The 23793-nt window shown below is 44.5% G+C and overlaps 2 protein-coding genes across 2 annotated transcripts in view; one reads left to right on the forward strand and one right to left on the reverse strand.

Annotated features, from left to right (window-relative positions):
• The first annotated feature begins 901 nt into the window (after window positions 1-901).
• LOC117505713 (membrane progesterone receptor epsilon-like) lies at window positions 902-2413 on the forward strand. Its single transcript, XM_034165268.1, has one exon. The coding sequence runs from the start codon at window positions 1216-1218 to the stop codon at window positions 2359-2361; it is 1146 nt and encodes a 381-aa protein (XP_034021159.1). The 5' UTR covers window positions 902-1215; the 3' UTR covers window positions 2362-2413.
• A 9910-nt stretch (window positions 2414-12323) lies between these two features.
• aco1 (aconitase 1, soluble) overlaps window positions 12324-23793 on the reverse strand; it is a 38287-nt gene continuing 26817 nt past the window's right edge. Inside the window, exons 17-21 of the mRNA XM_034165246.1 lie at window positions 20826-20968; window positions 13371-13518; window positions 13158-13280; window positions 12867-13052; window positions 12324-12787 (exon numbers count right to left, since the gene is read on the reverse strand). Coding sequence (XP_034021137.1) covers window positions 12671-12787; window positions 12867-13052; window positions 13158-13280; window positions 13371-13518; window positions 20826-20968 — 717 coding nt within the window. The 3' untranslated portion in view covers window positions 12324-12670. The remainder of the gene's footprint in view (window positions 12788-12866; window positions 13053-13157; window positions 13281-13370; window positions 13519-20825; window positions 20969-23793) is intronic.

The following is a 23793-nucleotide window of genomic DNA, read 5'->3' on the forward strand; positions in this document are numbered from 1 at the left end:
GTATGGCTTTGCCTTACAATATAAAGCGCTTTGGGGCAACTGTTTGTTGTGATTTGGTGCTATATAAATAAAATTGATTTGATTTGAGTCCTGTAACTCCTTCACACTTTGAGTCCTGTTAACACCATCACACTTTGAGTCCTGTAACGCCTGTGTTGCTCCATCTGGTGGGACGTTTTTGTTTCTTGTGTTAACACCCGTTTCCATCTCGGCCATCAAGACCGTAACAGCACGTCTTACTACTTCTGTCGTTTTTCAGTGAAATATGGTTTGTCCACATTGACACCGTTTCTGGGAGCATCGTAGACCACAAATATAACGGCAGAGCGCCCTCTGTTGGAAATGAATAGGCACAAGACTAATGCAGTCCGTGTGTGTGTGTGCAGCACAACAATAATAATAACATAATTATAACAACATAATAATAATAATTATTATTATAAACTCCCTCTTTGAAGTCGCTGATTAGCAAACTGGAAGTGTCAGTTGGCATCAGAGGATTTGGATCAGCGGTTTTTTTTGTTGAACTTGACTTCAGCCTCCATCTGTTCTTCGTCTGTGTGATGACGCCACACAGCAACAACACAGAACAAAGGACACCACATCCGCCTTCAAAATAAAAGCTTCCCCTCAGGTCTCTGACGCGGTTCTAGTCACATTTTACATGACACGTCACTTAGCGTGGCCTGCAAAATAAAAGCGGCAGCAAATATTCAAATATATATGTTAAAAAAACCTTTGTCCCTGTGAAGTTATGAAGAACTGTTCGATTTAAATTTGTAATTGATGAAACTTTGTTTCAGACGCTGTGTGGCTTTTACAAACTTTGTTGGCTTTATGATGGTCTTGTTTTGAAGGTCTCGGGCGGAAGCGCGCGGCTGCAGTGTCGGTCCCACTCTGCAGCCGGCTGCAGCCTCGCGGGACTCGGGACTCACTCGCTGCAGGACCGGTGGGACCGGAGTCGGGATGACGGAACCGGACTCTGCTCCTCACGGACGCCGTGACGCACCGAGCGCAGCGCGGCTCCGTGAACCGGATGCATAACTTCCTGTTAGTGGTCCCGAACTTGCTGGCTGGTTCCAGAACCACGACCCATGGACCCGGCAGGGTGCGCTGCCAGACCTGAGTGCGCTTATCGGATGTGTGGCTTCTGCTGCATCAGACTGGTTGTCAGTGATCAATAAATTTGATTGTTGGTGATTGGTAATCGAAGCCATGCTGCTGAGGTGCGGTCAGACCTCCTTACCCCTGCTGAGGCACACCGACGTGCCCCCGCGTGTCATCGAGAACTTCATCCTGAGCGGGTACCGCTTCCCCAACTACAGCCTGCTGGACTGCCTGCTGTCGGCCTTCAGGCCCACCAACGAGACTGGGAACTTCTGGACCCACTTCCTGCCGGTCTTTGTCTTCTCCTATTACTTCGTGGAGGTGTTTGGCTGGGACGGCGCCCCGCACGGCCACCAGCCCTTCTTCTACCCGCTCTGGACCTACTTCGTGGGCGTCTTCTGCCTGCTGATGGCGCGCAGCATCGCACACCTGCTCAACTCCATGTCCCTGGTGGCCCGGGAGGTCTGCTTCTTTGTGGACTACGGCACCATCAGCACCTACACCGTGGGCTCCTCGCTGGCTTATTACCACTACATCCACCCTCAGCCGGTCCTGACCCAGCCCCCCGGGGTCCACAACGGCTCCCTGACCAGTCGGGACCCGAGGCCTGCCGGACCTCTCCCGCCGCACTATGCAACCCCAAAACTGGCCATGTTCTTCCAGACCTTCTACATTCCATGCTCATGCACGGTAGCGATTATTTGCGTGCTGTCATGCTGCAACACGCGGCAGACGTGGCGGCAGCACCGTTACCTCATCCGCACACTGGTCTTCCTGCTACCGTTCCTCGTCTCGTCCACGCCCGTCTTCTATCGCCTTCTCACCGAGTCACCTTACTCGTCCCCGTCCTCCTCCTTCGCCGTCTCCACCTCCATGCCCGACTTGTTCTACCGCCACTGCCTCTGGCTGCTGCTGTCAGCACTCAACATCACAAAGGTTCCTGAGCGCCTGGCGCCAGGACGCTTTGACATCTGGGGCCACAGTCACCAGTGGTTCCACTGCTGCACCTTCCTGTCCATTCTCGACGAGCTGCACATGATCCAGGCTGAGGTCAGGGCCATCCTGCTCTGCCCAGCACGTCCGCTGAGCCCCGCTCACCTCCCAGGACCCACCGCAGCGTCCACCTACGGGGTGATGTTCCTCCTGCAGACCACCATCGTTTCCATCATTGCGTGGTTCTCCTGGCGGGCCAACCAGATCTACAGACCTCAGCAGGACAAGCTGGCAAAGGAGCACCCCAAAAAGTGTCATTGAGCACTGCAACGCAGGATTACAGGAAGTCCACCTCTCAGGACAGGAAGTCTACCTGTCAGGCTTAAAGGAAGTCCATCTAGCCACCTTAACACTGTTATTACACATTAATAAGCCATTCATGCTGACTTTTATTACACATGCTGACGTGCTGCACAAAAAGTCTGATGAACAGAGTTCTAGAGTCTCGGCACAAGTACGCGCTCCATTGAGACTTGCGCCAATATTCCTGGAACCCTCTGCAGGTTTAGTTCCTGTCTGTGTGACCCTCTGGCTGGTCCTGGTTCCTGTTAGTGTCGGTGTGTTTGTGCTCAGGCGCAGAGAGAATTAAAAGTAGATCAAACGAAGCACTTTGAGTGTGAAAGCCTGCCGTGGAAATGGAGCTTGAATGAAACATGATTCGATTTAGGATGCCTGCAGTGGAACAGCGTCCTAACGCGTAGCAGCATGCTGACACAGCTATATATGTGCTCAAGTAAGAATTTATTTACTTTTATTTTCAGATGATGGAAATAAAGTTTTCACCGTGTGGATTATTTGTTACTGACCTCAAACACTTTATGATCTAAAATATTATCAGCAGCTTCTGGTTGAACTCTGACCTCAGATAAAGTACAAATCTGAACCTCATGTCAGGCCAAAGGTCAAAGTCTGCCGTGGTGCATTCACAGACCAGAAGAAATGTGAGCATCTGACAGAGACGACCAGCTGGAAAACAAAGAAGAAACTTTGAATAATTCAAATCAGCTTCCAGCTGGTTCAATTTACAGTCAAACACACACAAATCCAGACAGACAGAAACAGACACACAAACAGTCAGACACACAGACAGACACGCACACACACAAAGACATACAACGCTAACACACCGCTGCCTCAATCAATCAATCAATCAATCACTTTTTTTTATATAGCGCCAAATCACAACAAACAGTTGCCCCAAGGCGCTTTATATTGTAAGGCAAGGCCATACAATAATTATGTAAAACCCCAACGGTCAAAACGACCCCCTGTGAGCAAGCACTTGGCTACAGTGGGAAGGAAAAACTCCCTTTTAACAGGAAGAAACCTCCAGCAGAACCAGGCTCAGGGAGGGGCAGTCTTCTGCTGGGACTGGTTGGGGCTGAGGGAGAGAACCAGGAAAAAGACATGCTGTGGAGGGGAGCAGAGATCAATCACTAATGATTAAATGCAGAGTGGTGCATACAGAGCAAAAAGAGAAAGAAACAGTGCATCATGGGAACCCCCCAGCAGTCTACGTCTATAGCAGCATAACTAAGGGATGGTTCAGGGTCACCTGATCCAGCCCTAACTATAAGCTTTAGCAAAAAGGAAAGTTTTAAGCCTAATCTTAAAGTAGAGAGGGTGTCTGTCTCCCTGATCTGAATTGGGAGCTGGTTCCACAGGAGAGGAGCCTGAAAGCTGAAGGCTCTGCCTCCCATTCTACTCTTACAAACCCTAGGAACTACAAGTAAGCCTGCAGTCTGAGAGCGAAGCGCTCTATTGGGGTGATATGGTACTACGAGGTCCCTAAGATAAGATGGGACCTGATTATTCAAAACCTTATAAGTAAGAAGAAGAATTTTAAATTCTATTCTAGAATTAACAGGAAGCCAATGAAGAGAGGCCAATATGGGTGAGATATGCTCTCTCCTTCTAGTCCCCGTCAGTACTCTAGCTGCAGCATTTTGAATTAACTGAAGGCTTTTTAGGGAACTTTTAGGACAACCTGATAATAATGAATTACAATAGTCCAGCCTAGAGGAAATAAATGCATGAATTAGTTTTTCAGCATCACTCTGAGACAAGACCTTTCTGATTTTAGAGATATTGCGTAAATGCAAAAAAGCAGTCCTACATATTTGTTTAATATGCGCTTTGAATGACATATCCTGATCAAAAATGACTCCAAGATTTCTCACAGTATTACTAGAGGTCAGGGTAATGCCATCCAGAGTAAGGATCTGGTTAGACACCATGTTTCTAAGATTTGTGGGGCCAAGTACAATAACTTCAGTTTTATCTGAGTTTAAAAGCAGGAAATTAGAGGTCATCCATGTCTTTATGTCTGTAAGACAATCCTGCAGTTTAGCTAATTGGTGTGTGTCCTCTGGCTTCATGGATAGATAAAGCTGGGTATCATCTGCGTAACAATGAAAATTTAAGCAATACCGTCTAATAATACTGCCTAAGGGAAGCATGTATAAAGTGAATAAAATTGGTCCTAGCACAGAACCTTGTGGAACTCCATAATTAACCTTAGTCTGTGAAGAAGATTCCCCATTCAAGAATTTTTGAGAGAAAAGGAAGGTTGGAGATTGGCCTATAATTAGCTAAGATAGCTGGGTCAAGTGATGGCTTTTTAAGTAATGGTTTAATTACTGCCACCTTAAAAGCCTGTGGTACATAGCCAACTAATAAAGATAGATTGATCATATTTAAGATCGAAGCATTAAATAATGGTAGGGCTTCCTTGAGCAGCCTGGTAGGAATGGGGTCTAATAGACATGTTGATGGTTTGGATGAAGTAACTAATGAAAATAACTCAGACAGAACAATCGGAGCGAAAGAGTCTAACCAAATACCGGCATCACTGAAAGCAGCCAAAGAGAACGATACGTCTTTGGGATGGTTATGAGTAATTTTTTCTCTAATAGTTAAAATTTTGTTAGCAAAGAAAGTCATGAAGTCATTACTAGTTAAAGTTAATGGAATACTCAGCTCAATAGAGCTCTGACTCTTTGTCAGCCTGGCTACAGTGCTGAAAAGAAACCTGGGGTTGTTCTTATTTTCTTCAATTAGTGATGAGTAGAAAGATGTCCTAGCTTTACGGAGGGCTTTCTTATAGAGCAACAGACTCTTTTTCCAGGCTAAATGAAGATCTTCTAAATTAGTGAGACGCCATTTCCTCTCCAACTTACGGGTTATCTGCTTTAAGCTGCGAGTTTGTGAGTTATACCATGGAGTCAGGCACTTCTGATTTAAAGCTCTCTTTTTCAGAGGAGCTACAGCATCCAAAGTTGTCTTCAATGAGGATGTAAAACTATTGACGAGATACTCTATCTCACTTACAGAGTTTAGGTAGCTACTCTGCACTGTGTTGGTATATGGCATTAGAGAACATAAAGAAGGAATCATATCCTTAAACCTAGTTACAGCGCTTTCTGAAAGACTTCTAGTGTAATGAAACTTATTCCCCACTGCTGGGTAGTCCATCAGAGTAAATGTAAATGTTATTAAGAAATGATCAGACAGAAGGGAGTTTTCAGGGAATACTGTTAAGTCTTCTATTTCCATACCATAAGTCAGAACAAGATCTAAGATATGATTAAAGTGGTGGGTGGACTCATTTACTTTTTGAGCAAAGCCAATAGAGTCTAATAATAGATTAAATGCAGTGTTGAGGCTGTCATTCTCAGCATCTGTGTGGATGTTAAAATCGCCCACAATAATTATCTTATCTGAGCTAAGCACTAAGTCAGACAAAAGGTCTGAAAATTCACAGAGAAACTCACAGTAACGACCAGGAGGACGATAGATAATAACAAATAAAACTGGTTTTTGGGACTTCCAATTTGGATGGACAAGACTAAGAGTCAAGCTTTCAAATGAATTAAAGCTCTGTCTGGGTTTTTGATTAATTAATAAGCTGGAATGGAAGATTGCTGTTAATCCACCGCCCCGGCCCGTGCTACGAGCATTCTGACAGTTAGTGTGACTCGGGGGTGTTGACTCATTTAAACTAACATATTCATCCTGCTGTAACCAGGTTTCTGTTAGGCAGAATAAATCAATATGTTGATCAATTATTATATCATTTACCAACAGGGACTTAGAAGAGAGAGCCCTAATGTTTAATAGACCACATTTAACTGTTTTAGTCTGTGGTGCAGTTGAAGGTGCTATATTATTTTTTTCTTTTTGAATTTTTATGCTTAAATAGATTTTTACTGGTTATTGGTGGTCTGGGAGCAGGCACCGTCTGCTAACACACACCGCTAGCACACCGCTGCCTCACACACCGCTAATACACCACTGACTCACACACCGCTGACTCACACTCCGCTGACTCACACACCGTTAACACATCACTGACTCACACACCGCTGACTCACACACCGTTAACATACCGCCAACTCACACACCACTAACACACCGCTGACTCACACACTGCTGACTCACACACTGCTAACACACACACCGCTAACACATCACTGACTCACACACCGCTGACTCACACACCGTTAACATACCAACTCACACACCACTAACACACCGCTGACTCACACACTGCTGACTCACACACCGCTAACACACTGCTGACTCACACACCGCTAACACACCGCTGACTCAAACACTGTTAACACACCGCTGACTCACACACCGCTAACACACTGCTGACTCAAACACTGTTAACACACCGCTGACTCACACACCACTAACACACCGCTGACTCACACACCGCTAACACACCGCTGACTCAAACACTGTTAACACACCGCTGACTCACACACCACTAACACACCGCTGACTCACACACTGCTGACTCACACACCGCTAACACACTGCTGACTCACACACCGCTAACACACCGCTGACTCAAACACTGTTAACACACCGCCGACTCACACACTGCTGACTCACACACCGCTAACACACCACTGACTCACATACCGCTAACACACCACTGATTCACACACCGCTAACACACCACTGACTCACACACTGTTAACACACCACTGACTCACACACCGCTGACTCACACACTGTTAACATACCGCCAACTCACACACCACTAACACACCACTGACTCACACACTGTTAACACACCACTGACTCACACACTGTTAACACACCACTGACTCACACACCGCTGACTCACACACTGTTAACACACCGCTGACTCACACACTGTTAACACACCGCTGACTCATACACCGTTAACACACCACTGACTCACACACCGCTGACTCACACAGTTAACACACCGCTGACTCACACAGTGCTAACACACCGCTGACTCACACACTGTTAACACACCACTGACTCACACACCACTAACACACCGCTGACTCAAACACTAACACACCACTGACTCACACTCCACTGACTCACACACTGTTAACACACCACTGACTCACACACCACTAACACACCGCTGACTCAAACACTGTTAACACACCACTGACTCACACTCCACTGACTCACACACTGTTAACACACCACTGACTCACACACCGCTGACTCACACACCGCTGACTCACACACTGTTAACACACCACTGACTCACACACCACTGACTCACACACTGTTAATCAATCAATCAATCAATTTTATTTATATAGCGCCAAATCACAACAAACAGTTGCCCCAAGGCGCTCACACACTGTTAACACACCACAGACTCACACACCACTAACACTGCAGACTCACACACCGCTAACACACCGCTGACTCACACACTGTTAACACACCGCTGACTCACACACTGTTAACACACCACTGACTCACACACTTTTAACACACCACTGACTCACACACTTTTAACACACCACTGACTCACACACCGCTGACTCACACACCACTGACTCACACACCGCTGACTCACACACTGTTAACACACCACTGACTCACACACAGCTGACTCACACACTGTTAATCAATCAATCAATCAATTTTATTTATATAGCGCCAAATCACAACAAACAGTTGCCCCAAGGCGCTCACATACTGTTAACACACCACAGACTCACACACCACTAACACTGCTGACTCACACACTATTAACACACCGCTGACTCACACACTGTTAACACACCACTGACTCACCCACCGCTGACTCACACACTGTTAACACACCACTGACTCACACACCGCTGACTCACACACTATTAACACACCGCTGACTCACACACCGCTGACTCACACACTGTTAACACACCGCTGACACACACCGCTGACTCACACACCGCTGACTCACACACTGTTAACACACCGCTGACTCACGCACCGTTAATACACCGCTGACTCACACACCGTTAACACATCGCTGACTCACACACCGCTGACTCACACACCGTTAACACATCGCTGACTCACACACCACTGACTCACACACCGCTGACTCACACACCGCTGACTCACATACCGCTGACTCACACACCGCTAACACATCACTGACTCACACACCGCTGACTCACACACCGTTAACACACCACTGACTCACACACTGTTAACACACCACTGATTCCCACCGCTGACTCACACGCCGCTAACACACCGCTGACTCACACACTGTTAACACACCACTGATTCACACCGCTGACTCACACACTGTTAACACACCACTGACTCACACACCACTGACTCACACACTGCTAACACACCGCTGACTCACACACTGTTAACACACCGCTGACTCACACACCGCTGACTCACACACCACTGACTCACACACCGCTAACACATCACTGACTCACACACCACTGACTCACACACTGCTAACACACCACTGACTCACACACCGCTGACTCACACACCACTGACTCACACACCGTTAACACACCACTGACTCACACACTGCTAACACACCACTGATTCACACTGCTGACTCACACACCGTTAACACACCACTGACTCACACACCGCTTACTCACACACTGTTAACACACCACTGATTCACACCGCTGACTCACACACTGTTAACACACCACTGATTCACACCGCTGACTCACACACCGCTAACACACCACTGACTCACACACCGCTGACTCACACACTGTTAACACACCACTGATTCACACCGCTGACTCACACACTGTTAACACACCGCTGACTCACACATTGCTAACACACCGCTGACTCACACACCGCTGACTCACACACTGTTAACACACCGCTGACTCACACACTGTTAACACACCGCTGACTCACACATCACTGACTCACACACCGCTGACTCACACACTGTTAACACACCACTGATTCACACACCGCTGACTCACACTGTTAACACACCGCTGACTCACACACCGTTAACACACCGCTGACTCACACAGTTAACACACCGCTGACTCACACACTGTTAACACACCGCTGACTCACACACCGCTGACTCACACACTGTTAACACACCGCTGACTCACACACCTCTAACACACCACTGACTCACACACCTCTAACACACCACTGACTCACACACCGCTAACACACCACTGACTCATACACCGCTGACTCACACACTGTTAACACACCGCTGATTCACACCGCTGACTCACACACTGTTAACACACCTCTGACTCACACACCGCTGACTCACACTGTTAACACACCACTGACTCACACACCGCTGACTCACACACCGCTAACACACCACTGACTCACACACCGCTGACTCACACACCGCTGATTCACACACTGTTAACACACCGCTGATTCACACCGCTGACTCACACACCGCTGACTCACACACCGTTAACACACCACTGATGCACACCGCTGACTCACACACCACTAACACACCGCTGATTCATACACCGCTAACACACCGCTGACTCACACACCGCTAACACACCGTTGATTCACACACCACTGACTCACACACCGCTAACACACCGCTGACTCACACACCGCTGACTCACACACCACTAACACTGCTGACTCACACACCGCTAACACACCACTGACTCATATTATTTATTGAGTGCTCTTCACACTACTGCAGCTCCTGACCACGTCCCTGGTGAAGACCAACATCCTCCTTTTTAAGATTTCCTGCTTTCAGACTTTGAGACGTGTGTTTGGAGACGGTGTGTGTGTTGGGGGGGCTTGTGCACATATCGACCCGTAGGTCACCTGTCAGCTTCACACTTTTAAATCATCGTCATGCATCTAAATAGGAGCTCCAACCAAAAGCAGAACCTGCAGAGCAACAACCCCGCCGACCCTGGTGCCTCAGAGTCTGAAACCAAAGGCCAGGTCCTCTCCATAGGAAGCAGGGAGGGTCCCCACTCCGGCTCCGCTGCCTTTGTTTGGAAGAATGAACAGTTGACAAAAATCCAACTGAAGGTGAGAAACAGGATGCTTCCTTGAAGTCCCTGATTCGTGAGCTCTGAATATTTGTCTTTACTTGAACTTCACATCTGGTGGACTCGAGTTTCCATCTTTTACAGTCCACTTTGAGGAGAAAAAACTAAATGCTTGTGGATCCACATCACACTGAAGTAGATTTCATGACAAATATGGTGCAAGATGTGATTGTGTTCTGTGGTGATGTTAAGGCCTCATTAAGACAGCTGCTTAAGTAAAACCGTGTTAAAAACAGTGGAGCATAACAGGATCCAGAACAGAGCCCTGAGGAGCCTCACCTTCAGACTTTACTCTCCAAGTCACTTTTACCTTGTTATGGAGTTGAATTATGGGTTGTTATGTCTGTCTGTCTTATCTGTGCTGCCGTATTCAAAGGCCATGCCACAGACTGACCCCTGACCTCTCCTAAAACATGAGAGTAAACAATGGACCCATGCAAACCTCAGCTTCTGCTTTTATTTTCTATTACTAGTCAGGGGCGCCACCTAGTGGCACTTTCCCCTCACATAAAGACCCTGTGAAATGGAAGACCTGTTCTTTATGACATGTTCACTTTATGTTAATCTGTTCTGAGGGCGGGAACTGAAGGAAAAACGTGTTTGTAAGAACCAATGAGCAGGCAGGATTGTAAGACATCGCCTGTGGATGTTTAAACAATCCCACCGAACGGGACAAAATCATCTCCGATAGAATCCATGTTTCTGTAAATCACAAGAAACACATTTGCTGAATTTAAGAAGAAATGCTTATTTCTCCTCTCAGTGCACAGGAAGAACAAGAGGAGGAGCTAAAGTGAAAGACTGTCCAGTAGGACAAAGAGATCTTCTGTTCAATTTTTCTGCTTTTATATATAAAAGCAGAAGAATTTGGATGACATTCTGCAGTCGCAACTTTTTCCGTTTGAGGAACTCACTTTGTAAGACAGTGGGTCCCCAAGTTTAACAACGGACAGGAAGTCAGTGTGGCACCACAGCCTGTGCTGTGTGACCTAACAAAGGGAATCCCAAGGATGGACAAAATAAACGTGGGACAGACAGAATACACCAAGTTATTCCACAGCGTTGGAATAAAAACAAGTCTGTTTGATTTTTTTTTAATTGGGTCTTTAATCTGTGATTTTTATATTTTAATTACTGCAGTTTATTTGGTTGAATTCTTTGGTTCCTTGGAAATCATCATCATCATCACAGTCATCATCATAGTCGTCATCATCATCATCACAGTCATCATCATAGTCGTCATCGTCATCATCACAGTCGTCATCACAGTCGTCATCGTCATCATCAGTCGTCATCACCGTCATCATCACAGTCATCATCATAGTCATCCTAATCATCAGTCATCATCATAGTCATCATCACAGTCATCATCATAGTCATCATCACAGTCATCATCATAGTCATCAGTCGTCATCATCATCATCACAGTCATCATAGTCATCAGTCGTCATCATCATCATCAGTCATCATCACAGTCATCATAGTCATCAGTCGTCATCACAGTCATCATAGTCATCACTCGTCGTCATCATCATCACAGTCATCATAGTCATCATAGTCGTCATCATCACAGTCATCATCACAGTCATCATAGTCGTCATCATCACAGTCATCATCGTCATCATCGTCATCATCATCATCATCAGTCATCATCGTCATCATTACAGTCATCATCGTCATCATCATCACAGTCATCACAGTCATCATCATCAGTCATCATCACAGTCATCATAGTCGTCATCATCATCACAGTCATCATCATAGTCGTCATCACAGTCATCATCATAGTCGTCATCACAGTCATCATCACTGTCGTCATCATAGTCGTCATCACAGTCATAGTCATCATAGTCGTCATCATCATCATCATCAGTCATCATCATAATCATCATCATCGTCATCATCATAATCATCACAGTCATCATAGTCGTCATCATCATCATCATCATAGTCATCATCATAGTCATCACAGTCGTCATCATCATCATGATTCATGAACTTGTGATTTTTAGGTATATAAATCGCAGGATCTCCCAAAACAAGTAAAAGCCATGACTTCCACTCGAGTCATTCAAGTCTGATCTTAATTTATTGATCCATTAGCACCAGAGTCTGAGGTCCTTTATGACATCACAAAGCAGGGGGACGTCCACTCTGGGAACGGCTCTCTGCAGGCGTCTGTCTGAGCGGACGCGGGTCCGTGTGTCCGTACCAGTCTTGTAGCTTTATTCCTCAAACATCTTGCGAATCATGTAGTTGAGGATGCCGCCGTGGTGGAAGTATGCCAGCTCCACATCTGTGTCGAACCTCATCCGGACCTGGAAGGTTTTCCCCGAGTCGAGCTGCGAAGGATTAAAAGACAAAGCGTGAGGGACTGGAGTGGCTTCAGAGAGGGCGTGGCCCCGCTGATGTGTCTTGTACCTTTATGTGGACGATCATCCTGGGCGTGAGCCGCTCGGGGATAACCACGGTGTAGCGCTCGCGGCCCGTCAGACCCAGGCTGTCGGCGCTGTCCCCTGGCAGGTACTCCAGAGGGATCACGCCCATCCCCACTAGGTTACTGCGGTGGATCCGCTCGTAGCTCTCGGCTAGCACGGCTTTAATACCCTGCACAAATACAACACTCTTGTCAGTGAGACAGTCCAACGTCCAAACGTCCCCTCACACCCGAGGTCAGGAGGACGACCTGCCTGACAGCAGACCCAGTCTCACCAGCAGGAAAGGACCTTTAGCCGCCCAGTCTCTGGAGCTGCCCGAGCCATACTCTTTCCCCGCCAGAACCAGCAGTGGGGCGCCACTCTGCCGGTATCTGTCTGCCGCGTCAAACACGTCCAGCTAACAAAGACACAAAATGCTACAATCACCGTCTGTCAGTCCCAGAGGCAAAGTGCATGATGGGAAAGGGGGCGTGTTGGGGAGGCTGACCGTTTGGCCGGTGGGCAGGTGGATGGTCTGTGGCGCCTGCTTGTTGAGGAACTTGTTGAAGAGGCGAATGTTGGCGAAGGTCCCTCTGGCCATGACGGCGTCGTTACCCCGACGGGAGCCGTACGAGTTGAAGTCCCGCGGCGTCAAACTGTCAACACACAGACACCTTCACGTGTCAGCCGCCACTGGTGCTGACGGCCTGTCGACCGCAACCAGCTGGGACGTGATCCAGCAACCTTCTGCACAGGTCAGTGCTCTGGTCACTGATCCACCACGGCCAATCAGAGTAAGATGGCCAACTATGCAGCCCAAAATAAAGACGATCAACGTTTACAAACTACACGTAGAGAACGAGACCAATGGGCTAATTTGGGGACACACACACAGACAGAGAGACAGACAGACAGCCACACAAAGAAAGACAGACAGACAGACACAAACAGGCACAGAGACAGACAGGCAGACGAACATGCAGAGAGACAGACACACAAAAAGAAAGACAGGTACACCATAAGAAACAGACAAAGAGACAGACAGACAGACAGTCACAGAAACAAAGACAGACAGACAGACAGATAAAAGGGCAGAGAGACAGACAGGCAGACGGACAGACAAAAAGAAAGACAGGAAGACCATAAGAAACACAGACATAAAGACAAACACAGACAGAGAGACAGACAGACAGACAGACAGTCACACAAACAAAGACAGACAGACAGACAGTCACACAAACAAAGAAAGATGGGTAGACCATAAGAAACACAGACATAAAGACACAGACAAAAAAGATGGGTAGACCATAAGAAACACAGACATAAAGACACAGACAAAAAAGATGGGTAGACCATAAGAAACACAGACATAAAGACAGACAGACAGGCACACAAACAAAGACAGACAAACACAAAGACAAAAAGGCAGAGACAGACAGACACACAAACAAAGACAGACAAACACAAAGACAAAAAGGCAGAGACAGACAGACACACAAACAAAGACAGACAAACACAAAGACAAAAAGGCAGAGAGACAGACAGACACACAAGAAGAAAGACAGGGAGACCGTAAGAAACACAGACAGACAGACAGTCACACAAACAAAGACAGACAGACGACCTGCCTGTAGGGTGAGTTTATGCTCTGACTAATAACAACAATAACAATTAACTAGCGTGTTGTCCTCTGGGGATCCACGGGCTCTAGAGTGGGTCGTGTTTCTAAAATAGGTAGCTGACATTTTTCAAGGGTCGTAATAAATTATGCAAAGTTTCTGTAATGAGTCTGAAAGGTGTGTGAGTCCAGTGTTTTAAAGACAAACACCTTAGACCACAACAGTTTTTAGAAGAAGAACTCAACCCTTTTATTTCCTGTTAATTATGTCAAATTTTAATGTTAATTTACTGTCTTGATGTATTTATGAATTAGTTAGGTTCTTGTTATCACATACACACTATTACTATTATTATCATTATCATCATTATTATTTTATTATTACTTCTATTTTGTAATTTGATTTTTAAATGGGCCACAATGGAAATAAGTGTTTTCACTTTCTTGTGTCATACACATATTTTTTATGTATTTACAATTATATTACATACTTACTTTGAACTTACTAAATAAAATCACACACACGATTTACTGCCCCCTGCTGGAACGGTGTATTAGTCCAGAATGTAGTTAGCAATGTTCACTGTTTAATGTTGTCAGCTAATACCTGTAGTTTCTCCAAAAATATGAGTCCTATCAATATTCTGTTTTGGCACCGTTCATCCTTGACCCAAAATACATACACATACCAAATGGAAAATGATAGCTGTGCTCTGTTTGTCCGTGACTGAAGTTAAACACACTTACGGAGAAGTTCTTGTCTTTTCCGCTTTCTGCTGCAAGCAGGTGCATCTATTTTTAGACACCGAGACCGATGTCGAAAGACATTAAAACTGCTACACATTTCACTCCTTGTACCAGCAACATGACACTTAATTCACTCATGGTAACAGCAACATGACACTTAACTAAAGTGACTAAATCAATTGAATTACAAAAACACAATAAACCAATAACACTAACAACACTGTTAAACTAACATGAACTACAATAACATTTAAAACCCAAAAACACAAACTCCCATAGTGCATTGCAGCACAACATCCACTGTTTACTGGTTAGCTAAAATTGCAAATTTCTACAAAAATGTTTGTCCTATCACCTTTCCATTTTTGCAGCGTTCATCCTTGACCCAAAATACATAAACATACCAAACAGCAAAGGTCAGCTCTCCCCGTTTTCTCTGTGATGAAGCCACGCACACACACACACACACAGAGGCCACTTGACTATTATAATATAGATGACGATAATGATAATAATAAAAACAATAATAACAATAATAATAAGAATCATCAGGAGGTGACATGTCCCCACTAATCCATAACTGACTGGTGTTGGGGATCACACAAGTTCACCCTTAGGCTAAATATTAATGAAACTGGTCTACTGGATCTTGAGATGTCACACTAACAAACAAAAACAGACAGACAGACGGACATGCTGATCTCTATATCCGCCCGTATTTCACATCGCGGGGGGTAATTATAATCAATCAATCAATTTTTTTATATAGCGCCAAATCACAACAAACAGTTGCCCCAAGGCGCTTCACATTGCAAGGCAAGGCCATACAATAATTATGTAAAACCCCAACGGTCAAAACGACCCCCTGTGAGCAAGCACTTGGCTACAGTGGGAAGGAAAAACTCCCTTTTAACAGGAAGAAACCTCCAGCAGAACCAGGCTCAGGGAGGGGCAGTCTTCTGCTGGGACTGGTTGGGGCTGAGGGAGAGAACCAGGAAAAAGACATGCTGTGGAGGGGAGCAGAGATCGATCACTAATGATTAAATGCAGAGTGGTGCATACAGAGCAAAAAGAGAAAGAAACAGTGCATCATGGGAACCCCCCAGCAGTCTACGTCTATAGCAGCATAACTAAGGGATGGTTCAGGGTCACCTGATCCAGCCCTAACTATAAGCTTTAGCAAAAAGGAAAGTTTTAAGCCTAATCTTAAAATAGAGAGGGTGTCTGTCTCCCTGATCTGAATTGGGAGCTGGTTCCACAGGAGAGGAGCCTGAAAGCTGAAGGCTCTGCCTCCCATTCTACTCTTACAAACCCTAGGAACTACAAGTAAGCCTGCAGTCTGAGAGCGAAGCGCTCTATTGGGGTGATATGGTACTACGAGGTCCCTAAGATAAGATGGGACCTGATTATTCAAAACCTTATAAGTAAGAAGAAGAATTTTAAATTCTATTCTAGAATTAACAGGAAGCCAATGAAGAGAGGCCAATATGGGTGAGATATGCTCTCTCCTTCTAGTCCCCGTCAGTACTCTAGCTGCAGCATTTTGAATTAACTGAAGGCTTTTTAGGGAACTTTTAGGACAACCTGATAATAATGAATTACAATAGTCCAGCCTAGAGGAAATAAATGCATGAATTAGTTTTTCAGCATCACTCTGAGACAAGACCTTTCTGATTTTAGAGATATTGCGTAAATGCAAAAAAGCAGTCCTACATATTTGTTTAATATGCGCTTTGAATGACATATCCTGATCAAAAATGACTCCAAGATTTCTCACAGTATTACTAGAGGTCAGGGTAATGCCATCCACAGTAAGGATCTGGTTAGACACCATGTTTCTAAGATTTGTGGGGCCAAGTACAATAACTTCAGTTTTATCTGAGTTTAAAAGCAGGAAATTAGAGGTCATCCATGTCTTTATGTCTGTAAGACAATCCTGCAGTTTAGCTAATTGGTGTGTGTCCTCTGGCTTCATGGATAGATAAAGCTGGGTATCATCTGCGTAACAATGAAAATTTAAGCAATACCGTCTAATAATACTGCCTAAGGGAAGCATGTATAAAGTGAATAAAATTGGTCCTAGCACAGAACCTTGTGGAACTCCATAATTAACTTTAGTCTGTGAAGAAGATTCCCCATTTACATGAACAAATTGTAATCTATTAGACAAATATGATTCAAACCACCGCAGCGCAGTGCCTTTAATACCTATGGCATGCTCTAATCTCTGTAATAAAATTTTATGGTCAACAGTATCAAAAGCAGCACTGAGGTCTAACAGAACAAGCACAGAGATGAGTCCACTGTCCGAGGCCATAAGAAGTTCATTTGTAACCTTCACTAATGCTGTTTCTGTACTATGATGAATTCTAAAACCTGACTGAAACTCTTCAAATAGACCATTCCTCTGCAGATGATCAGTTAGCTGTTTTACAACTACCCTTTCAAGAATTTTTGAGAGAAAAGGAAGGTTGGAGATTGGCCTATAATTAGCTAAGATAGCTGGGTCAAGTGATGGCTTTTTAAGTAATGGTTTAATTACTGCCACCTTAAAGGCCTGTGGTACATAGCCAACTAACAAAGATAGATTGATCATATTTAAGATCGAAGCATTAAATAATGGTAGGGCTTCCTTGAGCAGCCTGGTAGGAATGGGGTCTAATAAACATGTTGATGGTTTGGATGAAGTAACTAATGAAAATAACTCAGACAGAACAATCGGAGAGAAAGAGTCTAACCAAATACCGGCATCACTGAGAGCAGCCAAAGATAACGATACGTCTTTGGGATGGTTATGAGTAATTTTTTCTCTAATAGTTAAAATTTTGTTAGCAAAGAAAGTCATGAAGTCATTACTAGTTAAAGTTAATGGAATACTCAGCTCAATAGAGCTCTGACTCTTTGTCAGCCTGGCTACAGTGCTGAAAAGAAACCTGGGGTTGTTCTTATTTTCTTCAATTAGTGATGAGCAGAAAGATGTCCTAGCTTTACGGAGGGCTTTTTTATAGAGCAACAGACTCTTTTTCCAGGCTAAGTGAAGATCTTCTAAATTAGTGAGACGCCATTTCCTCTCCAACTTACGGGTTATCTGCTTTAAGCTACGAGTTTGTGAGTTATACCACGGAGTCAGGCACTTCTGATTTAAAGCTCTCTTTTTTAGAGGAGCTACATCATCCAAAGTTGTCTTCAATGAGGATGTAAAACTATTGACGAGATACTCTATCTCACTTACAGAGTTTAGGTAGCTACTCTGCACTGTGTTGGTATATGGCATTAGAGAACATAAAGAAGGAATCATATCCTTAAACCTAGTTACAGCGCTTTCTGAAAGACTTCTAGTGTAATGAAACTTATTCCCCACTGCTGGGTAGTCCATCAGAGTAAATGTAAATGTTATTAAGAAATGATCAGACAGAAGGGAGTTTTCAGGGAATACTGTTAAGTCTTCAATTTCCATACCATAAGTCAGAACAAGATCTAAGATATGATTAAAGTGGTGGGTGGACTCATTTACTTTTTGAGCAAAGCCAATAGAGTCTAATAATAGATTAAATGCAGTGTTGAGGCTGTCATTCTCAGCATCTGTGTGGATGTTAATATCGCCCACTATAATTATCTTATCTGAGCTAAGCACTAAGTCAGACAAAAGGTCTGAAAATTCACAGAGAAACTCACAGTAACGACCAGGTGGACGATAGATAATAACAAATAAAACTGGTTTTTGGGACTTCCAATTTGGATGGACAAGACTAAGAGTCAAGCTTTCAAATGAATTAAAGCTCTGTCTGGGTTTTTGATTAATTAATAAGCTGGAATGGAAGATTGCTGCTAATCCTCCGCCCCGGCCCGTGCTACGAGCATTCTGACAGTTAGTGTGACTCGGGGGTGTTGACTCATTTAAACTAACATATTCATCCTGCTGTAACCAGGTTTCTGTAAGGCAGAATAAATCAATATGTTGATCAATTATTATATCATTTACCAACAGGGACTTAGAAGAGAGAGACCTAATGTTTAATAGACCACATTTAACTGTTTTAGTCTGTGGTGCAGTTGAAGGTGCTATATTATTTTTTCTTTTTGAATTTTTATGCTTAAATAGATTTTTGCTGGTTATTGGTAGTCTGGGAGCAGGCACCGTCTCTACGGGGATGGGGTAATGAGGGGATGGCAGGGGGAGAGAAGCTGCAGAGAGGTGTGTAAGACTACAACTCTGCTTCCTGGTCCCAACCCTGGATAGTCACGGTTTGGAGGATTTAAGAAAATTGGCCAGATTTCTAGAAATGAGAGCTGCTCCATCCAAAGTGGGATGGATGCCGTCTCTCCTAACAAGACCAGGTTTTCCCCAGAAGCTTTGCCAATTATCTATGAAGCCCACCTCATTTTTTGGACACCACTCAGACAGCCAGCAATTCAAGGAGAACATGCGACTAAACATGTCACTCCCGGTCTGATTGGGGAGGGGCCCAGAGAAAACTACAGAGTCCGACATTGTTTTTGCAAAGTTACACACCGATTTAATGTTAATTTTAGTGACCTCCGATTGGCGTAACCGGGTGTCATTACTGCCGACGTGAATTACAATCTTACCAAATTTACGCTTAGCCTTAGCCAGCAGTTTCAAATTTCCTTCAATGTCGCCTGCTCTGGCCCCCGGAAGACAATTGACTATGGTTGCTGGTGTCGCTAACTTCACATTTCGCAAAACAGAGTCGCCAATAACCAGAGTTTGATCCTCGGCGGGTGTGTCGTCGAGTGGGGAAAAACGGTTAGAGATGTGAACGGGTTGGCGGTGTACACGGGGCTTCTGTTTAGGGCTACGCTTCCTCCTCACAGTCACCCAGTCAGCCTGCTTTCCCGGCTGCTCGGGATCTGCCAGAGGGTAACTAACGGCGGCTAAGCTACCTTGGTCCGCACCGACTACAGGGGCCTGGCTAGCTGTACAATTTTCAACGGTGCGGAGCCGAGTCTCCAATTCGCCCAGCCTGGCCTCCAAAGCTACGAATAAGCTACACTTATTACAAGTACCGTTACTGCTAAAGGAGGCCGAGGAATAACTAAACATTTCACACCCAGAGCAGAAAAGTGCGGGAGAGACAGGAGAAGCTGCCATGCTAAACCGGCTAAGAGCTAGTAGCTACGCTAAGCTAGCGGATTCCTAAAAACACGCAAAGTGAATAATGTGTAAATAATTTAGAGGTGATTCAGCAGAAGGAGTGCTTTAGTTAAGGCACGTAAAGATTACACTGGGAAACAAATCGTAATCTAGATAACTAGATCAATCTAACTGCGCAGATTAAACAGCTAACAGATACAGAAAAACACCGCTGTGCTCCGGAACAGGAAGTGATACAATACCGCAGTGAGAGCCAACCACCAGTAGAGGCCTAATAATAATAACAATAATAATAATACCAACAATAACAATGACAATGATGACATTTACAAGACTAACAATAATAATGAAGACAGTGATAATAATAATAATAATAATAATAATAATAATAATAATAATAATAATAATAATAATAATAATAATAATGACAATGATGAAGATAAGAGTTGTGAGGTGGACTGAGGAGGACAGGGGACACTCACCCTCTGTCGGTCAGGTATCGTGCGGCGGGACTGTTCCTGGCGATGTTGCCTGCAGGAGAAATGTGGTCCGTAGTGACGGAGTCTCCGAGGTTCAGCAACACGTAGGCGTCTTTAACGGAGGAAGGCGGTTGCACCTCGTTCCTCTGACCAACCACAAGACCAGAGACATGCAAAAGACCACCAGGTCAAACACGTCCACCTCAGCCACTCAGAAAGTGACAGACTTTCAGAGACCACATCTTCCTGCAGTGACATCACCGCATATGCTGGATTGCAACAAGCCAGGTCATTCTGTTTAATCCTAACTGACATCTGGTCATCCCTGATTTAGTCCTGGTTAAAGGTTTGGACTTATGGTGGCCATGATGGTATTTGTAGTGTTATGGCAGCCGTGGTGGTAGTTGTAGTTCTACGGAGGTCATGGCGGTATTTGTAGTGTTACGGAGGCCGTGGTGGTATTTGTAATTCTACGGAGGTCATGGCGGTATTTGTAGTTCTACGGAGGTCGTGGCAGTATTTGTAGTGTTACAGAGGCCGTGGCTGTATTTGTAGTTCTACGGAGGTCATGGCGGTATTTGTAGTTCTACGGAGGTCATGGCGGTATTTGTAGTGTTACGGAGGCCGTGGTGGTATTTGTAGTTCTACGGAGGTCATGGCGGTATTTGTAGTTCTACCGAGGTCATGGCGGTATTTGTAGTGTTACAGAGGCCGTGGCAATATTTGTAGTGTTACAGAGGTCATGGCGGTATTTGTAGTGTTACGGAGGTCGTGGCGGTATTTGTAGTGTTACAGAGGCCGTGGCTGTATTTGTAGTGTTACGGAGGTCGTGGCGGTATTTGTAGTGTTACAGAGGCCGTGGTGGTATTTGTAGTGTTACAGAGGCCGTGGCTGTATTTGTAGTGTTACGGAGGTCGTGGCGGTATTTGTAGTGTTACGGAGGTCATGGCTGTATTTGTAGTTCTATGTAGGTCGTGGCGGTATTTGTAGTGTTACAGAGGCCGTGGCGGTATTTGTAGTGTTACGGAGGCCGTGGCTGTATTTATATATATTTAGATATTCCAGTGGTTTCATGGCTGTTTCCCCCAACATGTGATACAATGTGACAAATGAGAAAGGATCATAGCGTGCATGAAGGTCTTTGCAGCATCCATTGAGAGACAGCCTCTAATATGTGTAAAATCTATCACATTATATCTGATGGTTTTGGCCATTTTTTTTCCACATGTGACTTAAAATTAAGATTTGAATCAATTACTACTCCAAGATATTTAAACTCCCTCACAATGTCAATCCTCTCAACTTTTATGATGATTTCATTGCTCACACAGTGGTTGGTTTTAGAAAAGAACATACCGCTTGTCTTATGTTAAGGCTGAGACATGACTGGTCAAGCCACTCTGTGATCCTTTCCAGAGCAGCTGTCGGCTTCCTAGCTGCTAGGTCAGCAGTTTTTGCACACGTGTATAAAACAGTATCATCGGCATACATTTGCAGATCCATGCCCTGACACACCTGTGTCAGATCATTCACATAAAGACTAAATAGGAGGGGGCCCAAAACAGAACCTTGTGGCACACCCATTGTACACTTAATGTTATCAGAGAAAACATCCTTAACTTTAACATGTTGCATCCTATAGATAAATAAGAAGCCATCACTGCAGCATTTCTGATGAAATATTAAAATTTGAAAGTTTTGAGATAAGAACATTATGATTTACTGTATCAAATGCTTTTCTCAAATCTAAAAATATGGCACCAGCTACCCCAACTCCCCTTGTCTAGTTGAAATTTTATCTGCTCGATCGGATGTAAAACAGCTGTTTCAGTGGAGTGATTGGGCCTAAAGCAAAACTGCAATGGATGTAAACAAAACTGATAGATACGTAGTCAGTTGTTTAATTACAACCTTCTCAGCAACTTTCAAAAGCACTGGAAGTGTACTTACTGGTCTGAAATTACTGGCTTCATGACGGTCACCAGACTTAAAGAAAGAAGTGACAATGGCTTCCAAGCACTTTATGTTTTATTGATAAATTGATTGAGTGATTGGTGGCACTAACGTGGTTTGGCGTTTCTTAATAAACATGGTATCGAGCTGAAAAACGTCCCTACATTTGGAGTTCTTTAAAGAGCTGATCATTTTATTCACTTCTGTGACATCTGTTTGGGCCAAAACAAAGGAGAAGTAATGGATACAAAATCCAATTCCCTTTCAGTGAAGTTTCTCCCAAGATCATTAACTGAATCAATAAAATCATGATTAAAAATTTTAGCCATCATTTGTCATCTGTCATATTCAGTTTTCAACTGAATATCTTCTGAGACAAGTGGCTCATTCCTCATCACATTATTGATGCCCTGTCACATTAGTTTGCTATTACCTCTGACATTATGTAGAATATTAAGATCAAATTGAGATTTAGCCTCCATCAGTTCATAAATAACCTCATTCCTTGGGCCTTTAAAAATCAGCAGGTCTGTGCTCACTTTAGATTTAATGGCTTTTTTAGTGCAGCATCTCTTTCCTTCATGAGTTTCCACACATTGTCATTTAACCATGGTAGATTTTGTTTTCTTTTTCATTTTTTTCTGGATTTTAACAGTAAAACATTCTCCTCATCCCAGCTCAGATCAGTGATGTCACTGTCCAACACAGCGTGCCTACTTGTGGGTTTGCAGAAGAAATTTGAGTTTTTGAAAGAAATTGAAAGCTGTTTTTAGTAAGCCTCCTGGCCACCAAGGTCAGATTATGATCAGATAACCCAGTAACCAGGTTAGAACTATAAGATTAGGTCAAGTTGTGTGATAGATTTATGAGCTGATCTAAAATATATTTATGTGCCGGCGGGGGGGGGGGGGGGGGGGGGGGGGGGGGTGTACACTCCAGTAATAGTAAAAGACATTTGCTGGCATAGAATAATTTTCAATCTGACATATTCCAGAGTATCAGCAGCTTTAAAAACCAC

This window comes from Thalassophryne amazonica, unplaced genomic scaffold, assembly GCF_902500255.1.
Source record: "Thalassophryne amazonica unplaced genomic scaffold, fThaAma1.1, whole genome shotgun sequence".
Taxonomy (NCBI): Eukaryota; Metazoa; Chordata; class Actinopteri; order Batrachoidiformes; family Batrachoididae; genus Thalassophryne; species Thalassophryne amazonica.